General features: G+C 34.3%; 2 protein-coding genes across 20 annotated transcripts; both read right to left on the bottom strand.

Annotated features, from left to right (window-relative positions):
• Positions 1–1,405: 1,405 nt before the first annotated feature.
• On the bottom strand, positions 1,406–7,045 carry LOC18435524 (uncharacterized). 2 transcript variants are annotated; one of them, XM_011625532.3, is made up of 6 exons: positions 6,625–7,045; positions 5,369–5,483; positions 3,863–4,567; positions 3,158–3,350; positions 2,377–2,438; positions 1,406–1,927 (listed from the first exon to the last, which is right to left on the bottom strand). In XM_011625532.3, the coding sequence occupies exons 1-5, from the start codon at positions 6,699–6,701 to the stop codon at positions 2,413–2,415; spliced, it is 1,116 nt and encodes a 371-aa protein (XP_011623834.1). In that variant the 5' UTR covers positions 6,702–7,045; the 3' UTR covers positions 1,406–1,927; positions 2,377–2,412. The 2 variants fall into 2 exon arrangements, with proteins under 2 accessions (XP_011623834.1, XP_088709066.1); XM_088852940.1 differs by lacking the exon at positions 2,377–2,438.
• Positions 7,046–14,497: 7,452 nt separating this feature from the next.
• Positions 14,498–24,113, bottom strand: LOC18435523 (SET domain-containing protein). 18 transcript variants are annotated; one of them, XM_088852929.1, is made up of 12 exons: positions 23,800–24,110; positions 22,279–22,374; positions 21,727–21,869; positions 21,313–21,601; positions 19,641–19,759; positions 19,225–19,357; positions 18,671–18,747; positions 18,383–18,580; positions 17,659–17,848; positions 16,452–16,648; positions 15,009–15,103; positions 14,498–14,910 (listed from the first exon to the last, which is right to left on the bottom strand). In XM_088852929.1, exons 3-12 carry the CDS (start codon positions 21,850–21,852, stop codon positions 14,793–14,795), a joined length of 1,542 nt encoding a protein of 513 aa, XP_088709055.1. In that variant the 5' UTR covers positions 21,853–21,869; positions 22,279–22,374; positions 23,800–24,110; the 3' UTR covers positions 14,498–14,792. The 18 variants fall into 18 exon arrangements, 15 of the variants coding, with proteins under 15 accessions (XP_088709055.1, XP_088709052.1, XP_088709054.1 ...); XM_088852926.1 differs by having other exon boundaries at positions 21,727–21,855; XM_088852928.1 differs by having other exon boundaries at positions 18,671–18,719; positions 19,269–19,357; positions 21,727–21,855.
• Between the last annotated feature and the right edge of the window lie 1,509 nt (positions 24,114–25,622).

Raw genomic sequence — 25,622 nt, 5'->3', positions numbered from 1 at the left:
TGCATATACACTGCCGCGAAGGAATTTCGAGAATCGCCCTACTGGCGATGCAACTAGCCCTATCCGTTCGATCAGGCGGACATATCGAAGACCTAGGAATGAGAGTAGACTGAACGAGCTGGGGAGGGAGAAGGAATGAATGGGCTGCTCGCTGGAACAGCTTCAGAGGTGAACGCGGAGCCCAGCTGGCCCAAGAGTTTGGACTTGCAAGTACATTCCAATAGAATTATGTATTCTATACCTTTTTTTCTCATTTATCTCACGATGACTATATCATCATCATCAAAATCTTTTTTTAATTAATTGGAGTCAGCTACACAAATCTCAGTTTATTTTTTTACTTTATTAAAGGTCACATTTTAGTGAGGTCATAAATCTGTAAATCATGATATGTTATTTTACTTTATTAAGGTGTATATTTTTAGTGAGGTCATAAATCTCTATATCTTTTGTCATGACTTCCAACTATATCATTTTGAGCCTACCCTTACTCTTTTTTAACCTTCCCTTTAAATTAGCTCGCTCATACTTTCCTTTTAAACTAACTCGCACATCCAACAAATGTTGGACTGAGTATGCACCACACATGCGCAGGCCACCTAAGTCTACTCTCTCATCTTATCGCATATTAATTTAAACTAATTCACACATCCAACTAATGTTGCTCTTGAGTATGCGCCACATACCTAGGCCACCTAAATTTACTCTCATCTTATCGCATATTAATGTCACCTAGATTTCTCCAAATATATTTATTTCGAATTTTCACTCTCACATATCTAGGCCACCTAAATGTACTCTCTCATCTTATCGCATATTAATGTCACCTAGATTTCTCCAAATATATTTATTTCGATTTCTCTCTCTCACGATGGCTGGATATAGATATGAAATTACTTTTGTGCAAGAGAAGTTCTTAAGGGGATCCTACAAGAGATCTTGATTTCACTCACTAAAAATCCCAAATAATGTAATCAGCATCACTCGAAATCCCAAACGAAATAATTAAAGGACCCAGTTTCTATGAGTCCAAGACCACACATATGTAGAAATGCAGGCTTATTAATAAATTTATTTTTGAGATGGATTTTTTAACTTAATTTTTAAGGACATGTAATCTCTAACATGGAGATCGTAAATATGAAAAAATAAATAAATTTTAAAAATGATAAATAATAATTTTAGAAAAAAAACATTTGGACTATTAGTTTCCATTGTTTTTAGATTGAACACTTACTCTCGCATCCATCTTAAAGATGACGTTGTAGACTTTTTAGTCAGCCTATGCATTGATGCGGTCCAGCCCGCATGAAACAATTTTCCATAATTAAAATCCAACATCCGAACTATGAAATGGTCATACATAGAAGATAAAGAAGCAAAACTTAACCCACACTGCAACATAGCCTCACAAAAACAATTGGTCCCTTCCATTTAGAGACCAGATCAATACATCAATATCAGTATGCCCAAGAAGAAATGCACACGACAATAGTTCATCTTCACCAGAAATAAACTTGCCTCAAAACTCCCATCCATACCATCTATGCCCTAATCTGCAAGTCTCAAATATACATCAAATAAACTTGCCTCAAAACTCCCATCCATACCATCTATGCCCTAATTTGCAAGTCTCAAATATACATCTGACCACCGATGCAGGCATACTAAACTAATATTTTGAACATACTATACAATGCGTGGTATAGTTTTCACTTTCTAGACCAACGAGACAGGGAGAGCTCGTGCAGCATCATTCTCCAGTGATTCTTCATCTCATTGCCAGTTACCCCACATGATATCATCTTGGATGGAACAGATTTGAGAGAATGAAATGGGCAAATCACAAGGATTGATATCTAAAGAGAGCTGGCCATGGTAAGTATAAATGATCAAATGTGGTCTTACTTCATGCCAATCAATGAACCTACATTATGACAAAAAAAAGAAGTTAATATTTGATCCATACATACTAAAGATCATGAAATAATTGAGACTTGGATTCAGGAATTTTCACAAGAAAGGGATCTTAAAAAATCGACTAAAACCAGAGGTACATTTTTAAGAGGCAGGATTTTCAAGAGCTTGAAAATACCGCTTTTCAAAGCCCAAAAATAATCCATCAAAAAGAGCAAACTGATAATATTTTCACTCAAAATAATTTATTTCACGAGCATATGACTGTAAAAATATGAGCATATTAAATTTGTGGTATTTTTCAAAGCCACTGAATTTGCTCTGGATGACAAGCTTGTGAACCTGGTGAGTGATCAAGTTATCAATGGAAATATAACTCTTGTATGGAAAAGATAAATAACTTAAGAACAATATTAACGAAAATGATTATATCCCAATAAGATGTGGGGGATTGAGTACCTTTGGTCCTAGCCATCAGTGGTGTATGAAGCACCTTCAAATTGCATAAAATATAAACACGGCTGTAAATCAGTGAGAACCCATTAGCTTCTGCTAACTTGGACTATGACAAATTAAAAAATTTAAAACAAGGCAAATGCCTAGTATTCTCCATTTACGATATAATGACCTAAAGTCATATAGAATGGTCTTGTTCTTCTGATTTATACTTTAGACTGAATAAAGATAAATAAAAAAATACAAGTCACAGAAAATAAAAGCCCCGTGCAATGATTGTCTTCTTACCCACTATTTTGCCAATAAATTTCGACAATAAGAAAAAAGAAAAAAGGAACCATTGTCAAAGGGTAGCTATTGAACATGTGAGTTTACAAATTCTTCATAGTTCTTAATTTGCTTAATTACTCCAGTCTAATTGATTTCAAAACCAATTACTTCATAAATAAGCAGCAAACGCTACGTTAAGCTACATAAGAAAAGCAAATGAATGTTTCTGTACAAGCTTAAAAGACTCCTGATTCTTAGTTGGTATTGAAAAAGAAATCACAACATATGACGTAAAAACCTATGATTATACAACTAGAGATGCACACATGACAACCTATAATGATACAACATTCACATGGGTTACGAGTCAATACCATAGATGGAGTTCTACTAACTAATAAAATACCAAGATCTCAAATCATAAGCTGAGGTCTTCACCTCATAAATTTAAGGATAGTAAATCTGCATGTATAGAAGTAAACTAAAAGTTCCCAACCTCACAAATTTCACTCACCAATACAGATAATTGTTAGCAAAAGCTTGAAGATATGGCGAGAAGAGCTCTGCTGGACACTATAATGAGACCGTTGAAGGCGTTTCTGAATTCCCCCGCACCACCCAAGAAGCTGCTTAGCCCGATAATCATTGAAATCATTTCGGCTATAATCAAAACAATTCCTACTTCTTTCGCAAATCCTGTTAATTCCCTGTTTCAGTTACAAATTATATGAGACCCAAAGTCCTATAATAAAAACAAAAAAAATCATACAGCTGAACACATTGAGTGAGCCCAAGACCAATAACCATCGAATCTAGTGCTCAAAACTCACTCCTCATTCGAACAATGAGAATACCAAGTCAAATCAAGGACCCATTTTTCTTATATTTTTCTTATATTTTCTTATATTCATCAATAAACTCACTCAAAATGAAAAACCCAGACCAAAACTGACCTATTCATTGATAAACTCACTCATTTGCAAAACGGATTACATTCGGAAAATTCAATAGACCCAAAACAAGTGTATTCATTGAGCGAATCTGAGTTTGTTTAAAATGCAAACTAGAAAACATCATCTCGGAGAACAACATCACATATACAATCAACAATGATGTCGTACGACACTGTTCTAGCAATTGGAATCCAAAGAATGTAAAGCTATTGAAAATATTATGGACCCTTAAAAAGTAGCCAGATTTTGAGAGGATGTGCACTAACCTGAGTCAACTGTTGAGGACCTCTCCAGACCTGAGAACTCGAGCTCACAATATCAGCCTCATAAGGATCTCCATCTTTTCCTTTTCCAAACCCACTTTTGGACCACTTTATTTTGGTTCTAGATTCAATACCCTTGAGCAAACCACAGAAGCCATGGGTTTGTGAAGATGTTTCTGCGAGTGTTTCCGATCTTGTCTTTTCATCCCCATCTGCAATTACAATCTTCCAAGCCCCAATATCTGAACCCTCGCTTGTAGTTCTTCTATGCCCATTTATGCTCTCTCCATGACTGAAATTTCCATCTCTCGTTCCATGAAGTTCTTTGGCTTCAAATTCAACCACAAATTTTGCGTCATTGTTTATGGTCACTATTTCTTTGAACTCTTTTATACGGCACGGTTCTCCACAAGGAACAGGTTTCTTTTCATGGGAGACCTCTTTGTCCAATGGAAGAGGATTGGACTTATCAGCCTTTCCTTGTGGGGTACCTGAGAGAAAAAGAGCCAAATCATCTCTCTCTTCTTTATCTAACTGTACCCATCGAAACCCTTCCTTCCCTTCCTCAATAGCAGACTCCATCAATGCCTTTTCAATACGAGCAATCTGGTTTTCAATCACCAGCACGAATTGCTTGTGTCTTGATGCACTATCATCAAGCATGGAATTTTGTTGACATGACTTGACAGCCCTCTCAAACTCCTCCAACTGCATAAGAAAAGAAGCAGCAACCAAAACATAAAGTTCAATTCCGCATTTCTGCTTATTTACATATTTACCCCAGAAGCTACCATCTTCCCATGTCACCAAGGCAAAGGAACAATAAAATTTCTAATAATTGATAACAAAAGACAGCTATAACTTTGTTTCTCTGATAAGCAAATGGAAAATGGTTTGATAGGGCTGCAGCTCTATCAAAATAAGTAAAGCCTCACCTCATAACTCATCGAAAGTTGCAATTCAAGCATTAGATGACCTTTACATCAATCATCTTGGCTTGAACATTATGGTTGCGTAAAAAAAAAAAAGATTTCAAGTTCTAAAAATAGTGTACATTGTAACATTATCTAGATAGTCCATTTCACACTAAAAATAGGTGTTCATAGATCCACATGATCTGTACCATTTTTTGAGTTTCGAATTTCATTGTTGGTGTTGTTGGAAATTGATTTTATAGCTATCATGGAGATTTCTGTTGTCGAAAGTGCTTTCCAGACGAGGATTTGAGGTGAGGGTTTATTTTCTTTTCATAAAGCCTAGACCTTATAGAAACCTCATATTAAGTAAATACCTTCTTATGAAAGAATATAACAATTAATTGTAAGTTTCAATTGGAGATGGCAAAGGGAAAAATCTAACAAGAACCAGACAAAGAAGAAACAGGTATTAAAGAAACCAAGTTTCTAAAAAAAACTATAGAATAAAAAACTCATAGTTCAACCAAAAAACTGAATTTTTTTCTTGATTAGTAAATCTAACCCCCATGCACGAACCAGGACAACAAACTACCTGCCACTTCGCAGTACCAAGGGCAGTATGAAGATCCCTTCTAAGCTCATCTGAATCATCTGACCGCGATCCCTCTCTTCGATCCTTTAACCACGTCCTATAAACCGATTCCATTCTGAAACATTCAAAACCCAAAAGTTCCAAGAATCATCTTAGAAGGCCAACACTTATTTTAATCAAAATAACAGAAATCCTTCCGCATACTCTATAAAAAAAAGGACATAACAGTAACTATCTAATAAGTAAAAAGAAGAATTTTAGAAGGTAAATTGACCAAAAAGCAATTTAACATTTCAAAACAATAAAAAAATGGAAATCCATTTAAAAACCCACGATGCTTTAAATTGCCCCAACATTTCTAACACCACTGTGAAATCAAAATACCACACATCGCCCCTCCTCAAAAACCAAAGCATAAAAGAACTGTATAAAAAGCTAAAGCAGTGAATTAGACGGTGAACCAACAAAAAACACAATGGAACAGTATACCAGAACAATGGAAATCTATTAAACCCAAAAATCTTTTAACATGGCCCCAAAAATTACAATACTATAAAGCAAACAAATCCAGCACAAAAAGATTGTTGGATTCCATTGAAATGTCAAAATATATCAATCTACCCAAAATCTCTATTCAAATGGACACGAAAAGCTCCTTGGGAGAACAAAAATCCCATGTCAAAATACCAGTAACAAAGCCACAACACATCAGAAAATCAGAAAAATTCTCACAAGAGTCACCGATTAGAGAGGAAAAAAATAATTTCACCCACCAACATAACAAAGATCACAACCACATGAAAAATACCTTGGTGACAAAAAGAAATCATTTTTCTCGAAAACCCAGAAAAATATCAGAGCATCACAAATCTCTATCTAAACCACGAAGTTCAAACTTATACAAAAGAACATTAAAAAAATTTCGCAACCAAGCAAGGGATAAAAAAATTTAGAAAATGAACAAGGATAATTTATCACAAATTGAAAACAATGACCCATCTTCCCAAATTTTCATGAAAAAAATGGAATCTTCTCTCAAACAAGTTATCAATAAAGCAAATAAGCCAAAAAGGATTGATCTCAAACCAGGCATCACCATCCATTCAATTAACCCAATAATTACAATAAACCATCGAAACTCTCCAATAATCAAAACACTGTTTTTCTTTATCGTTCATATTTTTCTATCACATTCCCGCTTTGGCACCATTAAATTAAGAGAGAGAGAGAGAGAGAGAGAGGTGGCATAAACATACAAATCAGCCGATTCTTGAACTTCCTCTGCCGCCGAAAAGAAGACATCCTTCTGCCACCGATCAAAACTGGTTGCCATCTTCTTCTAATCCTTCCTTCTCTCTAAAAGAAACAGAGAACAGGAAAAAGAAAAAGAAAACGCTTTAAAGCCCTCTGCACGAACTTGCAAAAAAGAAACCCTAATTCAATGGATTCAAATGCTTGGGCAGATAGGCTCTCATACTTCTTTGCAAAGGGAAGATTTGGGAAATCTTCCCTCTGCAACTGCAAACACGGAACAATAATAAAGCTGTCAAATTTGTTCTTCGCTAACTCTCTCTAAAACTCCTCGAGGTTTTACTCTTTAAACACCCCCCTATCTCTCTCCTCTGTTTCTCTCTCTTGGGCCAGCTTTTGCATTGCGTGGCCGCCACCGCCAACCATGAAAAAGCTAAGCATCCCCGCATTTTTATTTTCACAATAATTAAAATGATTGAACAGATGCCCATGCCTTTTTCAGAAAAGACATTTGAGAATAGTTGTTTAATTATGTGCGAATTATGAGGAAAAATATAACGAAGAATCACTCTTTCTTAGGAATCGCCGTATTGGATCGGCTGTTTCGGATCGAATATCATCTTAGGAATCGCCGTTTTGGATTTGCTGTTTCCGATCAATTTTGCAGGTTCATGAAACATGATTTAATATCTATATCAGGGTGTAAAAACCTGGCAATTTTGATCTGGATCGCCGCAGGCGTGGATGGGAATCCATTGTGATCGAACTTGTTCTGCTATGGGTCACAGCATGTTTCCCTGAAACCCTTTATTATATATTTTTTTTTAAAAAAAAATTATTTAATAATGTTTTATTGGGTCCCCTTAAATCCCCACTTCATAAATCCTTATATTTATATTTATTTTATTTATTTATTAACATTTTTCGAGATTACTGATTTAGACAATCTAGTGACCTGGCACAGATATGTGGGTGAATGGTCTATACGACTAATCCGGATTTTGAAACACAGATATAATATTCCATTATTTTTCTTTTGGTCCATTCTAATCTCCTACTTGACCTATTTGGATCCCGATTTGGCCAATTTGACAGGTGGGTATACGATTCACACCACCAATTTGTGGATAAAGACACCAAGAATTGCTACATTGTTTCAAAATGGGGATCTTTTGGGTGGATCCGTCCACATCTGATTAGCCATATAGACAAAAACTTAAACACTAATAAAAATAATATTACTTATTCAAAAGGAAGCTTGGATCGACCTCTTTATTTTGGATCTGAATCAGCATTTCACAATACAGATCGCCCAATTTTCAATAAACTGAAACCTTCAATGCAAAAAAAAAAAAAAACAAAAAAAAAACCAATACTTAACCAGTGAATAAGGATGAGCCAAACGAAGGTAAACTAAAGATTAGCCGACAGTGGGGATATCTTTGAAAAGTCATGACTGAACTTGTCTTAAACAAAAGATTTGGATAATTTTTTAAACACCTTCCATATTTTTATGCATTTTTCTCCTATTTTTTATTTTGTGATACTTTTTAACGTGAAGAATGATGGTATCCAAAATGGCACCGGTGCCACGTAACGTCATACGAACCACCGGTTGTTGTCACAAACTTTAGAGGGGGACGTGGGATTGCCCTTGCTTAATAACTTATTTAGCGGTTTAAATTTTGGAGAAATTTCCCTATTTAAAAAATTTAAAGCGAAAAAAGTTTTGCCTATTTTTTTGGAACGGTTATTTTTTAAAAAAAATTGGGATAGTGAATTATTAACCGGGCCAAATTATCCCAGATAACATTTGAGATGTTTTTTTTATTTATTTTTCTTTCATTTCAACTTGTTACACCAAAAAATTGAAAAAAAAAAAATCTAAATTTCATATGTTTTGTAACTAGAATGAGGAACAATCAAAGATATTTTAGTAGTTTTATCTTGAAAATACCTTAGTCGTTACTCAGTTTAAATTAAGAATATATTGTTTAGGTTTTTGTAATGAGGAATAACTAGATATATTTCTATTATTGATTAATACAGTACTGTATTTATATATTAATTCTACAAAAATATCTCATCGTGATTGGTCATCAACAATATGTTCCTTATTTCTACTAAGGTACAACTAGGTTGTAATTGGGGAACAATGGGTTTTGAAACCCAATGCAACAATAAAAGAGTAGGGCTGCATGTATAAAATTAGGGTGTGGTCTATATCACCCCGAGGCCCTAAACAATTAAAGTAAGTGGCACTGGTAATTAGTGTACAAAGATGTCATTTTAGTATAAAAAATATTTATGATGATCTGAAATTTTATTTTCATATCTAATTATAAAATTTACAACGTAAAAAATAGTATAAATCAAGCAAATATATGAAACACTTGTAAATTTTGAAAATTAACGGTTTATATAATGCATTACAAGATGCATTATTTTCAAGACTTGAAGTCCTTTTTTAGATGATTTATTTGAAGGCTCTTTAGCATCAAAACAACTTTCTTCGGTGAATTTTTGAGGTACGCCTTTAGTTTGATTGTCTAAGGCCTTAACCTTATATAAACATTTGTCATGAAATCATATTCTAACTCAGCAATTTTTATTTCATTTTTTCTTTTGCGAATGTCAGGCCCTTTTTAGACTTATTACTATTTTTGAATTTTGAGATGGATACAATTCTCGTGCATGAAGTATCATGCCAGTGATAGATAGGGCAAAAATGAAGAGAGAGTCAATCCCATTTTCAAACCAAAAATAGGTATAACAAACGAGTTTGTGGTCAAATTTCTAGAAAGTACACACGCCCCAATAAATCATATATATATTTTATTCCAAAAGTTGACTCTTGACAACTTATTTACTACATATCCAAGAAAGAAAGAGAGAGAGGTCTGACTACTAGAGGAACAACTTTCCAACCTTCAAAATTGAATATGTAAACAAAAAGTTGATGAGAAAATTTGCATCAGAAGTTCACTACTACTAATCGGTCAAAATACAACATTCTATAAAGACACGGTTTCTACGAGTCAATGTAGAAATGAGGCGCCTCTTAAATATTTATTTTTGAGATGAATTTTTTAACTTAATCTTTAATGATATATAATCTCTAACATAGAGATCATGAATATGAAAAAATAAATAAATTTTAAAAATTAAATTTAATAATTCTATTAAGAAAACTTTTGGACCATTAGTTTCAATTGTTTAAGATGGATACCTAGCCACATAAAATAAGTTTCCTTCTATAAATCATCCAACTACCGGTTGGTAAAATAAATGCCAATATACTCTCGAGGGAGGATATTATACATTGAATCCCTCAAATAAAGCCCTTACAATAATGAAACAAGAGAAATGAGACTATGAGACATTCCCACACCTATGTAAGTAGGACCCCAAATGATCACCATTAAATTTTGACATAGATATTTAGAAAAGTTATCACATGAGTGTGGAACTTGGGTGAATAGGTTTATTGATAACTTTTCTAGATATCTGTGATCCTACTCACATGGGTGTGAGAGGATCTCATAGTATCATTACTAAAAAATAATAGGAAAAATATAGAATGAAACCATTTACCTTTAGTACAAGGTAATCACAATTAATCTTGATCATTGGATGTGAAATTGAGTGGTTGAATTTATTCCGTTGATCAAGCTCAAACTTCAAAAGGATTTTTCACGTGTGTGACCACCTTGTACCAAAGATAAATAGTCTCATTATATACAATTCCAAAATAATATCCCCTGATTCAATATTTTTATTGCCAAATCTTAAGTGCTTGAAAACTCAAATTTATCAAAAAAAAAACATAAGGGCAACTTTTTCTAAAAGTACTCCATTACTTGTTCTAAAGTCAAAATTTCAGGTGAGGGTAATCCAATCCGTTTTAAGTGTTTTGCCTGGGGGAGCAAGTGAATAGCCTGCTCCAGAGGGAGTAAGCAACACGCACTCTAAAATAAATTTGGCGTTTACTTGAAGTTTCGAAGAATCCGGCGATGTTTCAGTAACATTATCCCGACCTTTTCTCTTCGGCGGCGAAATTTCACAACCGGCTCGAAAGTCAAGGGGCATTTTGGTCATTCACTTAAACTAAACAATCTCGCCCGCTAATCGCTTACCTACCGTAGTGCCCGCTAAACAAACGACGAAGAGAATCTACTTTCCACCATTTAAGCGTGATCAATTATAATTTAACAATTTAATTTTAAATTACCGATTAATCTTATTATTTATTTATGGGGATTAGGATAATTTATGAATGTACCCCATTGAACTGATTTTATAGTGACATCCCTTTTTTATAAGAAAAAATACTGGGAGCAAGATTCGAACTATGATTCAAAAAAAAAATTTCTAGTCTTCAGATTTTTTTTTTTTTTTGTTTCCCTCGTATGTATGTCTTTGTTGGGACTTATAGTGACATCCCTTTCTTTTACATTGTTTTTGTTTACTTTGAGCTCTACTAGTTACTCAATAAAAATAAGTGCTACATGTTCAGAATTGGAGTTCCAAGCCGGTGAGACTTAATTAGTCACTCCTGATCTTTAAGTTTGGAACCAAGAGAAACAAAGGCTGGTTTGGGGTTTGAAGATCTAAAGCAGAGATATTTTTTTAAAAAAGGCAAAAAAAAGCTAAAAAATAGTCTATATATAGATTATATAAAGGAAAAAATTTATATAAGGTTGCAATCTTATATTATAGAAATAAAGTGCCCCTAAAAAATTCAATAGAAAATAGTGTTCAAAAGTTGGAAAATCTTCTAATTAATCATCTCAAAATCAAAATGTAGGAATATAATAAAAAAAATTCAAATCCTAAAAATAGTACTATCTTATAACCGTTATTTGGACCGTTTATTTTAAAAAATTTCAAATATTTATAGATCTATTAGATTTATACCTTTTGGTATTTTAAATTTAATAACTAGCGTAAACATGGTTTTAGAGACACCATAAGGTTCCCTAAAAAGAAGTCTTTCAATAAAATTTAGATCTACGCCTTACTTGTATTCGGTGGACACTTTATGCAATCCTCAACTTTATGTAAAATTGAAAACATTTTTAATATGTTAAACAAAAATAAAAAGAACATTAACATAAATTGCCCTTAGTAATTGACAAACTTATTATATTTCCAACCAAGAACATTAGGGGGTGGGGTATCAGAACACATACGGTGGCAAAATTATATTTTTCTACGCGTTTGGAATGAGCGGTTGAGATCCAAAGACACGAGAATTATTTTTTAGGAAAATGGACAGTGGGTTGAAATTGATAGATTTAATAGTACCAAGAAAATGGGTCCCCACCCATTTTGGTTGCAACCGTTCCCAAGTGCCTTGTCTCCAATGAGATTATTAAATCACTTGCTTCTTGGAAGTTATGTCTGTTGTTTCAGACATGCATTATCCCTCTTTTTCTCTCTCTAGATTTGGTCACTTGCTTTTTGCAAAGTTGGGTCCACTATCACTCCTCTTTATTACATTACTTTCTACTTAAAAGTTCAGTCTAATGGTAAATATGCAAATCCCCTCTCTCTCTTCTTGCAAGTTAGGTCTATCCACTCTCTTGATTACCTCTTTTTTTTTGCAAAATCAGGTATATATCTATATCTATATATATGTATATAGAAAGATATAGACTAGATAACATGTATGAGCAAAAATGAACAATATTTTTGCTCATAGACTCGACGCCGTTTGATTTTTTTGAACGGCGTGGCTTAAAGATCGTCATAGACATAACCCATGGCGGTCTATCACAAACATAGAATATTCGTGATGGGAATTTTTTTTACGCAAAATTGACTACCACCACGACTCCCGTAGGTCCGTTGCCGTTTTTAAGCAGGCGCAAAACATTGTAATAATTCGTCATTATAACAATTCGTCTATAGAGTGCTCACACTATAGAGTAATTTATCAATGTACTCAACAAAGTTTAGATATTTTTATACCCTTGTTTTGTATATGGAGTACTTTTTTAATATGGATATTTTAGAAAAACTATGACATCATCCACATGGAATATGACTTCAATCACATTATAGCATTTAATGTTTCATGTAGATGACGTCACACCTTTTCTAAATGACAAAAAATACTTTTATTAAAAAAATATCCACGTACAAAACAAGAGTATATTGAGTACAATGCTAATTTACTCCAAGCACCCTAACATTTTATATATATATATATATATATATATATATATATATATGAGTAATTATCCTATGAGACTCCCACACCCATGTGTGTAGGACCCCAAATAATTACTATTAAATTTGACACAAATCTCTATAAAGATTATCACATAGGTGTGAGACTTGACTTTTATATAGATCTGTGCCAAATTTAATGGTGATTATTTAAGATCCTATACATATGAGTGTGGGAAGGTCTCATATAATCATTACTATATATATATATATATATATATATATATATATATATATATATATATATATATATATATATATATATATATATATATAAAGTTTATAATGAGACTATTTATCTTTGATATAAGGTAGTTACAATTAATCTTGACCATTAAATGTGAAATTGGGTGGTTACATTTATTTCATTAACCAAACTCAAAGTTTAAAAAAAAAAATTTCAAACTTTGTAACACACCCAAACTATCATATTTAACATCAGATGTTAGAAGTAATTATGACCGCCATGTAGTAAAGGTAAATAGTCTCATTGAAAAATATATATACATAATTTCTCTCTAATGTTTAAAATCATGTTCTATCTCACCTTGCAAGTTAGGTTCTCTCCTCTTGATTATATCACTTGCTTCTAGCAACTTAGGTTTATTGTTTAACAACACACACTAACACACATTATTTACATCACTTAGCATCTTGCAAGTTAGGTCTACTTTTTCTCTCTCTTGATTGGACACTTCTTGCATATCTATTCTGCGAAGGTCTTGATTTATATGCCTCCAATCCCGAGAAATGTGGGCCTATTGACAAAGAGAAAGCTTTCTATGCATCTTTACAGCGTAGTTCTATCCTCTCTTTATCCAAATAGAAGAAGGTTAGAATTGCCCCAATCATAATGTCACGTTTCTACACTAATTTATTTTTAATTTATTATTTTATAAATAATTTTGACATCAAATTTTGGACGACTATTATGCTATTAAACTCGCACCAACGAAAAATATAAAAAAACTATTTTAATAATATAAAATAACCAAAATACCCTTAAAAATTTCAAGAGGTATTTTGATCATTATTTTTTATCAAAAAGTTATTGTTAATATTTTTTTCGCATTCAAAAAAATTATATTAAAAATAAAATACTTTGAGACGTTGGATCTAAGATCAAAGGGTGAGTGGCTCTTTTGATAAAAAATGAACGGCTGGATGGTAAAAAGAAGATAGAACTTCTATGCGTTAGGAGTATAGAAAGCTTTCCCATTGATAAATCTATTTTTGAGCTGGATTTTTTTATTTAATTTTTAAGTACATGTAATTTCTAACATGGAGTTCATGAATATGAAAAAATAAGTAAATTTTAAAACTATAAATAATAATTCTAGTAAAAAAACATTTGAACCCTTAGTTTCCATTATTTTTAGGTGAAACACCTACTTGCATCCATCTTTAAAATGGATGCTGTATACTTTTTTGACTGCATATGTAGTCATGCGGTCCAGTCCGCATGAAACAATTTTTCTTCTTCAAAACCGTCTGTCTCATTTTAAACTCTATTTTTCTACTGCAATCAAAAGAATCAGATACTGCTCTCCCACAATTTCAACTCTCTCTCTCTCTCTACGAAAGCAATGGAGATTTGGAATCTACAACCCAAATTAATTTGGACCTCATAAACAACACATTCCATAGCAAAATACGAATCAGCATAATTGCATCAGATATGCACATAATCAAAAGTTCCTAATCATATACCCAAACCTTCTAATTAAAATATAAGCCAAATATAACCAATCCCCCTAAAGGAAAGGGCCAAACACATCTTAGAGCACACACAAATCAGCAGTAATAGTTAATAAACACTAAAAAATTTCAATTATGGTTTGATTAGGAGGCTGCTACCATATATATATATATATATATATATATATATATATATATATATATATATATAGCATTGTTACTATCATGAATATTTTATCGGTTAAATATTGCTAAGTGCCTGGAGACCAGCTGTGCAGGACTCCAACACAGAGGACACAATCCTTCGCTGCAAATCTTTGAAATCCAACGCCAGCTGAACATCCCAACTCAGATTTTCCCTGCAAAAGTTAATTTCTTTATTAATTTCAAGATTATCCCTCTCCAAGTTTAGAATTTAATCAGGGTTCTTTTCAACATCTTGCTGAAAATATTAAACCTGTCAAAATCATCAGGTCCACCAAGCCCCTCCATCATGGGACTGAAGATTGAGAGAATTGTTTCAAGGACTACTGCTTCATCATCCTTGCTTATCTGCACATGATGGAGAAAAAATAGCTCTCTCTCTCTCCACTTAATGGTAATTTTACATGCACCACAGTGACACCATGCAATCAATTTAAATAGATGATTCAAATTCAGTATCCATCGAATGCATGGTCCAGACTGCAGAATCATCTAAATACAAGACTAGTATATTAGTACAGATCTGAAAGACTACAAATACATTTCTATGCCTTTTTTATTGGCTAGATGTATGGTATTATAGGAGAAAGTAAAAATTATTTACATACATTCTGAAGCCACAAATATGTAATACACAAGTGGATAGTACAGGCATGCATGTGCACGAGTGTTTGTGCATGTGTGTGTGTGTGCTAGTGAGAGAGAGAGAGAGAGAGAGAGAGAGAGAGAGAGAGCATCATAGCCATTGACATAAAACTCCACTTCCTTTAATTAGATTAGAACCCACTACAAGGCCTACCCCAAGTTTAGAAAAGCTAAATTCACAGATAAGACAACACTATCAAATAAAGGCCAAAAGTTGCCATCATCCCCTTATAGTGGCCACTACGTGACAACCACCCCCAGATATTAAAAAAAGAAAAGAAAAAAGAATTACACGACTATAGCATCTTATTTGGCTCAAATATGTTAATAATCAAAATTTATTAAAATAAAAAGCCTACCATGGTCACACAGTGTATGCAACTGACATAAAACTTCCCATGGATATTTTCTATGTGATGTGAATCTCCTATGAAATAAGAATACCTTTCCAATAAAACATAACATCCCCACAAAACCTGAAACACAAAACTCCCATGGTAGGGGGGAACCTATGTCCCATCCCAAATCCCTACGGAATGATGCCCTATTAAATCAGATAATCTCTCCCAATCCAATCAAATCAGGTAAACTTTGTCTTCATTTTACTGATTGGTTTTATACACTCTTTAAACGACTCCAGAATTAGGCAGCTTAACATAAGGTAAACCTTAGCTAACCACATGGTATCCTTTTTTTAATGATATATTTGTGAAATGCACATCCCATTAGTTAAGAGTGCCTGCCTCTCTCTCTCTCTCTCTCTCTCTCTCTCTCTCTCTCTCATTCACACATACACAGACACACCCACACACACACACACACACACACACACACACACAAAAAGATATCAAGGAACAAAATAGTTAGTAGTGAAAAGGAAAAATTAGACCTGATTACTACAATACACTTGGCCCACTGAATGGCCTGATATATCACCATCACGTTTCAACACTCAAAAACCAGTTGTGTTTCAGAAGCAATGAAAGATGGGTATTACAATATAGATGGTCACAGTGACAACACTATTGTAAGTGTAAGGAGAGAGACTCACTTGGGTTTCTTGAGTTCGAGTAGGTGAGTTGACATTCTTGTTGTCTAGCAAAACACATCGGAGATGCACCAACAAAGGAGATGGCAACCCATAATTGAGCAGTTTGTTTTTGCAAAGCCATGTTCCTCGAACCATGTGAGTTATGCGATCACCGTCATCAACCACATCCAAATCAGATTCTTGAGGGGCATCAATATCTGCAAAAACAATAAATAAATGGGCAAATAGAAAATGCCTTCCTTGCTTTTACATTTCAATTTATTCTCCATAGTTTTCATTATTAATTGACTGAGTTTGAAATAAGCTTTACATGGGCACATGGCCCATCACAGGAAAATAGACCACTGCCTAAATAAAACCCACCCATCAAATAATAACCCATGTTTATGAGCCTAACAGGTTGCATTTTCATTAATCATGTACATTGTGCAACACGAAACTCCTGTATATACCTTGATTTCATCCCCTATGTTCATTAGGGAACAAAAAACACTTTCTTAGCATTGATATTTAGGGAAGTGTAAGTCCAATGGACTATGGAAAACAACAGTCAACTGGGATCATCACCATCCAGATAAATGATGGATGGCAATGACCCCAATGGACTCTGCTTTTTGGCAGTCCATTACATTACAGTGCATTTTATGTTTTCAAAGCATTCATGTGGGATTGCATACAATCCTTGCATGTTGTCATTTGTACATATTTATTTTTAGCTGGTATGCTTTCAATAAGAAGTTCAATAAACCAGGCATCCATGTATATATAGACCTAATTGTTAGCTCATGAGATATCAATTATGCTATATCAAAAGAACCACATGGATAAAGAAGAGCGTTTTGATTTGTATGCCATATCACATCACTCCCTATGGTGGTTCACCACACATGATAAGTACGTGCCAATTAAGATGATCTATTCATGGGCATCGTTCCATCAAAAATCATACCATATATAGCAACCTGTGTACAGTACACAGTACACAGCCAAAACATTCACCATTTATTTAAACATGGATGGTAGAGATTAATGGTGCCGTTGTGACTGTTCGTCATTGGGAACTATGTCCAGTCTCACCATCCATCATTAAGAACAGATGGTGAATCCCCAGATGTGTACAAATACCCTACATAGGTCGTGGAATGGTGTACTTTCCATTACTCTCCTAATGACATCAAAGCAGAACAAATGCCACTCAGAAAAATACCCAGCGGAATGACATCATAAGGGTTGTTTCCTCTTGGGCAAAATCCATAAAAGGTCACAAGATGAGAACTAGCAAATCTCCCATAACTAAGATGACACTGGTCCCCTTTGTTGCATGGTCTTGATAGACAAAATCTTAAGGTGTTTATCTCTGCATCTACTTTACCATAGTGCAGGATGTGCGGGTACAGCTGCAATATGAGATCATGATAAAAAATAGTGAAAGATGAAGTATGTTATAATCAAATAAGCTATCACAGTCCATTGGGGTCATGACCATCCAATGAAACAATGGAGCATGGTGGAGACTGTGGGAACACTAGGACTCTCTCTCTCTCTCTCTTTCTCTCTCTCTCTCTCTCTCTTTCTCTCTCTCTCTCTCTCTCTTTCTCTCTCTCTCTCTCTCTTTCTCCCTCTCTCTCTCTCTCTTTCTCTCTCTCTCTCTCTCTCTTTCTCTCTCTCACACAAACATGGGTGCACAGTAGCATCTCTCTCTCTCTCACACACACACAGGTGCACAGTAGCATCTCTCTCTCTCTCTCATACACAGACAGATAATAGTATCTCTCTCATACACCGGCAGATAATAGTATCTTTCTCTCTCCAATTCATTGAACCGTGATGACCCAATTGGATTTTTCCATGGTCCATTAGATTATAGTATACTTTCCCTAAATTCAAATTTGGAAAAGAAAGCAAAAGGGTACTAAATAAAGAACATGTACCGAGTGATTGAGGAAACCAGCGACGGGAATCAAACATGTCCTCAACTTGCCATCAGGGAAAATAACTTTCATGCTGTTGGAATACCATAGCTCACAAGCCCAAAGAAATTGGTCCCAAGTATAAAACTCCGGTTGGAATATATTGGGATGACTACTGCATAAAGCTGGACATAATGCATCATATTGCTCGCGTATATGCTGAAATGAAAGAGTACAATTACCATCACGATGCAGGGGTTACGTCTTCCTTAGAGGTCAAATGTTCAAGTGTAGAGCTCAAATGACAACCTCTTTCGCTTGCAAAATCTCTTCAAACAGCAGAGTTCCCTGCAATGCACTAAGGGCATCCACCCCAAAACTGAGCCCTAGGCATACAGATAAAAGTAAAAAAAAGATTCGTAAATAGCATCTGGAGTTTGATAGTTTCAACATTTTATATATATTATAAATCCCCAAACAATTTCAAAATTAATAACACGTGCTGGAGGACCAAAGAAAATCGAACCCCACTAATTGAGCACATAAAATATGGGACAAAGGCAAAAGGTCAACAAAAGGAAAAAACTTGAGGTGTCAGGTCTAGATCATCTTTTTTCTTCTTCCCAATAAATTGGCATCATGCTACCAATGAAAAAAAAAAAAAAAGGTATTATTCTTAGTTTATCAGCAGTTGGCACATTGATCAAGGAAAGTTCTTATTTTATGTCGGTGCCTTCCCCTAGGAAACGAATCAGTAAACAATCCACTATGAAGTATTGGATTTTTGGACAAATTTTTGCAATGAGGAAAATTCAATAGGTACAGCCAAGAAAGAGAGAAACTTCTAGTAAAGAATAAAATACCAGTATTAAATGTTTTTGGCAATGATTCAAAGTAAAGCTTGAACCTTGAGCTGGCATCATGCTTCTCTCTCATGCTCCACAGCAAGAGCATTGTCTCAGAAGTTACCCCATCTATTTCTTTCAGCACCATAAACTGCAGGGAAGGGAACAAGTAGTTTCACAATATAAACAACTAAATCACAGAAAGTCTCCTAGAGAAGGTTCAAAAGAGTACCAAAAATTTGTAGGTTTATTTTCATCCTTTTTCAAAAACCTAATAGCTTGTAGCAATTTAGTCTGCATCCGAGCAAAGATTACATGCTGACAGTAACATCACAGACAAATGGGAAGTAATTTGAACATGAAGAGAATGGAATAAAGCACGAAAAGGAGAAAAGAAAATCTAATTTGTTGCTAAATAAAAGGCTGAAACATACCATGTCAGAATCATAAACAATGTCCTCGCATATTATGATAGAGACGGGGATTTCCAAGGCAGCATCCCCAATATCCATGTTTTCAACAGCTATTGCACCTCTTCCCATATCTTCAAATTCTACATAGTGAATTAACAATATCCATTCAAATTTGGTGGCTAAATTCCTTAAAAGATTCCATAATAAGTATACTATAAAATTCAATAAGATTTCCATAAAATTCAATACTTGCATTAAGGGGCAGTTCACTGAATTCAGCGATGAGTAGGATTTACAAAATACAGGTACCATAAGCTTTGTTTACATTGTGCACAACTGTTTAAAATAATAAAATAACACAATCTAGTGGGCTTCCATGTGACCTCGGTATCAAGGTCTACGTCTTGTGTTTCATGGTAAACTCCAAATTGAAGTTTTTATTGATTGGTCTAATAAGGGTGAGGACCTTAAACTTCCCTTAACTAGTCCCGGGCTCGGGTAAAGGAGGTGGGGTGCGTTAAGTAGGCAGCCAATGTAAAACTTTGTCACATCTTATCATGAATACTGAACCTATTTTATATGAGTATAGCCCTTGATAGAGAAGAATGGAGGAACATGATTCATGTAGCCGACCCCAAAGCATTGGGATAAGGCTTGGATGATGATGATGATAAAGATGAATCTAGGGGAGCACTTTTGGAAGTGAATGTAATAATTCATTCCTTTTCTAAAATACAAGCCTAGGTAGACACAGAATACAAACTCAAATTTCTGATGTTTAAGCTATATCATGTTTAAGTTGTGATTTCTATTGAGCATCTTCCATTATTGGGCATATAAATTGCACCATCTAATATTCTTACATGATAAATCTGTGTCCTTGTGTTTAGATGATTTTAGGGAGTCCAACATGCAGTGCCTTGGGAACTATGAGGAGGCCTTTTATTACAGGTCCTACTTTCATGGAAAGGAAATCCCTTATAGATTAGAAAGGGCAATGATCTAATGCAACAGTTGTATCATAGTATAATGCAACCACACTTCTAAAAAACCTTGTTTGTGGTAATGTATAACTTTTCTTACATATGTTTGTCTGTCTTTAGATCTCGGAATCTTGCATAGCCTCAGAGATGGTTCATTTCCAGTCATTCTATATGTCATCAATTCTCATTGATAATCATTAATTTTTGCTATACCTGTACCACTTTCTCGAGTCTTGGAACATGAAATACCAAACCAGATTGCAGATCGTGTTTGTTCATAAGGTTGCCTGGCCCTCGCAGCCATATTATTCAACCAGTAATTTAGGTCTATTCTGCTGCTTCAGTTTTTCGCTTTTTTAGAGTGCATGAAAACTCAATCTCTCAAACATAAACATATGCACCAAAATTGACTATCAATATGGACTTTGTTTGCACATGGACAGTGACGTCCAATACATTACATCTTGGACGACGATGTCATGCTACTTCACATATTGAAGGTTATGAAGTCTCTTTCATGTAAATGTTTATTGTTCCAGTTCTTTCATGAGCTTATCATGCCAACTTTAGATGAAATTAAAATTGTTAAACGAATCTTGGTTACATCAAAAACTGATTTATTGGCACAGGCATGTCCAAATTCTCTTAGTTCTTAACCTTCTACAACAACAAAAGCATCAATAGACGTTACCATATGTGAGAAGGCATACCAGCTATCTGCAACTTTGTTTTCACCCCCAGGCTTCTTCCCCACTCTAGAAGCTGCATCTCCGGTTTAGGAGCACATTGCTTGATTTTGCCTCCGTTTGTGGCCTCAGTTCCATAAGACGCGATATTGTCGACAATTGCATTCCTTAAGGCAACTAGTACTTCCTTTTCATTACCGGTAACACTGTGAAGCAAGTCATTTATTACTGAATATACCAAATTGAGAGATTCGAGCTCATTCATAGGGCTGAATGGGCCTAAGTCATCATCCTCAACAAAGTACAGCTCGGTCTACAAACAAACATAAAAAAATCCAAGAGAGCTGTTAAAAATTTTATTACTACCAAAAGGCGAAGAATAAATACGAGTACAACAGCATGTTCTATGAACATCAGTCTTAAGGTAAATAATTGCACCTCATTCAGTGATAGGATCCTTGCTGCTCGAATCATTTCATCCAAAACATTGAGCTCTTTCCCGGGAGGTGAGAAAGCCAACAATGGGATATGAAACTGAAGAGGAATACTCCTTGAAAGTAACATGTTCTATCCAAGGGGAACTGCCACTTAGAAGTTTGTACATTCTTTAGTACTATTAAAGAAAACTAGTATATGAATGCCGTTGCATATTGGACTTCAGGCACTTTTAATTGCAAGTAGATAATGAAAATGGCAGGAATAGCTACATTCAATTATTTATACATAAGACAAGACATGAATGCCCATGATAACACCCACAAGACTGAAAATGCTTACACCATGTGCAATTAATAACAAGTAGAAACAGATATGTAGTTATTAGTAGACTTTCAGATATTATGGAAACACAGCTGCTATTTTGCCAATGATAACACATATGACATAACATTAAACCCACAAGACTGAAAATGCTTACACCATGTGCAATGAATAACAAGTAGAAACAGGTATTTAGTTATCAGTAGACTTTCAGATATTATGGTAACACACCTGCTTTTTTGCAAACAACGGATCACTTTTGGCAGTAGATGGAAGGCGCAACAAAATACTGTTATCTTTCTCACAATTATCCAAAGGTGGCTGTAACTGTAAAAAACAAAAGTAAATCCATGTGTTAGTGTCCAATTAACATCCATACATTAATGAGTAAACTAATCAATTTCCATCCATATATAAGAGATAAAGAGAGATCGTAAAAGAATACAAACACGTAATGAATTATTTAACAATTCATGCACTGACCATGACATCAACAGTCTTTATGAAAGCATAGTGACTTATGCTAGCAATTGATGCCATTAATAATGACAATCTTACAACAAATAATTATAGATAATTATAGACAGTCCAGTGTTATCTTGCCTTTTGTTTTCTGGAATCACTACATATATAACAGCTGCAAAAATGTTAAAAGAAAAAGAAAAAGAAAAGCATGCCCAAATAACGCTCACTAGAAATAAAAGATCTATGATGTCAAGCTGAAGCAACATTTTCAGTCCAGATAATGAAAACATACAGTACTAGGAAGTAAAGAGAGAACAGGTATATCCTTCAAAAGATGACAAATTAAAGAAAAAGGGTTTTTTTAATGTTAATTTTTTAAAATATTTTTTTTTTTTTTTTAATGCTAATTGTCTTCAGTTTCATCAATTCCCTCTCTCCCCCCCATCCCCCTCCAACCCCTCTCTTCCCCCCCCCAAAACCTAAACAAAAAAACCACAAAATATCCTCATTACACCAAGTGCTTAAGAAGACCACTAGAACATCAAGGGGGGATCGAAAGACTGCATGGATGAATAAGCACATTAATTCACTTGTAAATTTGACAAAGTAACTTTCTTTCCCAATTTTATCAGATGTCCCCAGAGAAACCAATGTCTTACTGATTTCCTTAAATAATCTTTGCTGGAGGGATTTTTCATTACGTAAATAAGTGAAAACTATCATCTTAGTGGAGTTCTGAACTGCTAAAAAATGGTGGGACAAACCCAATAGCTTCCAAAAAATTATAGTTCTACAAAGCAAGAAAAAAAAAAAAAAAACATATCAAAGCTAATAATTTAGCTATTGTAAACTTAGGACCCCTGCTTTGATCACTGCAAATATGTTTCTGTCACTCCTCGAGAAAATAATTAACAAAATGAATCGAAACAAAAGAAGCAATCCTCTTTCATAAATTGAAATAACAAGAAGAGCGGATTCATTGGAAGGTTTCTTGATCATTTCTCCATTGCTCGTAGATTACTCCTTTACATAACTAAATAATTATATAAACAAAAAAATACTCGAATTTCATGAAACACAGTCATATTTCAGTATGAACGCTCCGCAAAAAACGTAGAGAGAGAAAGAGAGTCTGAAATACTATTAGGAGTTTCAGAACCATGAGAATAACTTCCCCGGAGCAAACAAATTGTTATTTTATTTACTTTGGCATTGATGAAGAGAGAGAGTGAATGAGTAAGTAGTGAAATAAAAAACCAGAACAATGCATAGGAAAATAGCATTTACCTGAGATGAGTTCAGGGATGAATTCATGGTGACAAGAACCAGAAAGAAGAGGCTTCCTTTGCTTGTTCCCGCTCAACTAAAATGAAACCTCCCGCTAAAATATGAATCCCGCGCTAGAGAGAGACTCGTTCTCTGCGATATGAAAGTCCCGCGCTTGAGAGAGGGAGGGAGTCTTTCTCTCTCCTTCTCTCTGTCTCTGCAAATGAAGAACCCTAACTGGGCTTCTGAGCTCTGGAAAGCAAGTTCAGTGGAAGCCCGGGTAGAATAAGAAGTAACTGTTTTTCTATGTAAAAAACTAACAACTAAACAATGCAAATTGAGGCATATCAAACATTAAGAATCACCATCGTCATAGCTTTTTTCCAAATATTTGGGGTCCACCATTGAATACATTCAAAATACAAAAACATATAATCTATCCATAGTCCATTACTCTTTTATTGAACACATTCAAAATACAAAAACATATAATCTATCCATAGTCCATTACTCTTTTATCTATGTATTTCATACAATTAGTTCATACTCCACACCATAATTCATACTCCATGCATATCATACATATAATAAAATTAGAAAAATATGATTCAACATTCAAAATTTTTGAATTGAGTCGTCAATTCATCATCAAGAAAAAAAAAATAACACAGTCAAATGTTTATACTTCATAGTCCACGTACACTCCAATAGTCCATATTCCATATCCATAGTACATCTATACACATAAGAGGAAAAAAACTAAAAGAAAAGAAATATAAACTTGAAGATTCAAAGATTCTTTTGTATCATCAAAAAAAGTAAGGTCAGCTGTATGATGTGCACCGTAGTCGAGTCCATTATCATCGGAATTATCTTCCTCCTCAACATAATGGTCGTCATCGTTTTGTTTCTTTTGAATATGCCTTTGCTTCATCCTCCTCCTCCGCCACCCTCGTCCTCTGTGAAGAATATCTAGTGGCCCTAGGATAGTCTTTTGTAGTCCCTGAGGCCTCCATGACCATATTCCATGTCAATCCCTTGTGCTTCTCGGCCTCATCGTCATCAACCAACCATTCAAAAGCATTATCTATGCTTTTTGTTATGAGGGGTCTCTCTTAACAAATCTCTCATTCAAGTATCGATTGAACTTCACATAAATTAGGTCATTGAGCATATTTGATTCAAACTCATTTAATTTTTTTGTATGAGTCCATATGAAAAATGGTAAACACATACAATAAAATCAAGTTAAATAGTTAATGTTATAAATTTACAATTTACATAGTAATCATTAAGAGTAATGATCCTATTAGACCCTCTCACACCCCTGTGTGTAGGACTCAAAAGGATCACCATTAAATTTGATACAGATCTCTAGAAAAGTCAAGTCCCATACCTATGTTATAACTTTTCTAGAGATCCGTATCAAATTTAATGGTGATTATTTGGGGTACTATACATGGATGTGGAAGAGTCGTATAAGATCATTACTCAATCAATAATTACTAATATAAATTTGTAAACTGTAAATTAATAAAATAAATTACCATATAAAAAATACTTCAATTTCGCTCATAAACGGATAAAGTAGAGGTTACACTCAATATCCAGAGGACTAACTTTTGTAAGTTTGAAACACGTGTTGGTTCCACCCATTAGCCGCAAATTGGTTATGGATTACGATTGATACATGAAATATAAAAAACAAACAACGACTATGAAACTTGAACTTGAAAACTAGAGTAAATATATTAAACTTGAAAAAATACCCGAGTGAAATAAAAATCTAAAGGTAATGGTCTAAATATTAATTTGGATTTTTTGACTTTTTATTAATTTTAAAA

Source organism: Amborella trichopoda, chromosome 12, assembly GCF_054954075.1.
Source record: "Amborella trichopoda isolate Santa Cruz 75 chromosome 12, AtrichopodaSantaCruz75HAP2 v2.0, whole genome shotgun sequence".
Lineage (NCBI taxonomy): Eukaryota > Viridiplantae > Streptophyta > Magnoliopsida > Amborellales > Amborellaceae > Amborella > Amborella trichopoda.
This window is presented reverse-complemented; position numbering and strand designations above follow the sequence as displayed.

Bases quoted from the DNA above. Each gene is read 5' to 3' on its own strand.
- LOC18435524 (XM_011625532.3), bottom strand. From the start codon at position 6,701: ATGGCAACCAGTTTTGATCGGTGGCAGAAGGATGTCTTCTTTTCGGCG. The intron at 3,351-3,862 runs GTTAGTGCACAT...TAACTGAAACAG, and splicing joins GTCCTCAACAGTTGACTCAG to GGAATTAACAGGATTTGCGA. The intron at 2,439-3,157 runs GTGAGTGAAATT...ACTGATTTACAG, and splicing joins GCTAACAATTATCTGTATTG to CCGTGTTTATATTTTATGCA.
- LOC18435523 (XM_088852926.1), bottom strand. From the start codon at position 23,826: ATGAATTCATCCCTGAACTCATCTCAG. The intron at 21,602-21,726 runs GTGCAATTATTT...GTTTGTTTGTAG, and splicing joins GGATCCTATCACTGAATGAG to ACCGAGCTGTACTTTGTTGA. The intron at 16,649-17,658 runs GTATTTTTCTGA...TTGTTTTTGCAG, and splicing joins TTATGATGTCATTCCGCTGG to ATATTGATGCCCCTCAAGAA.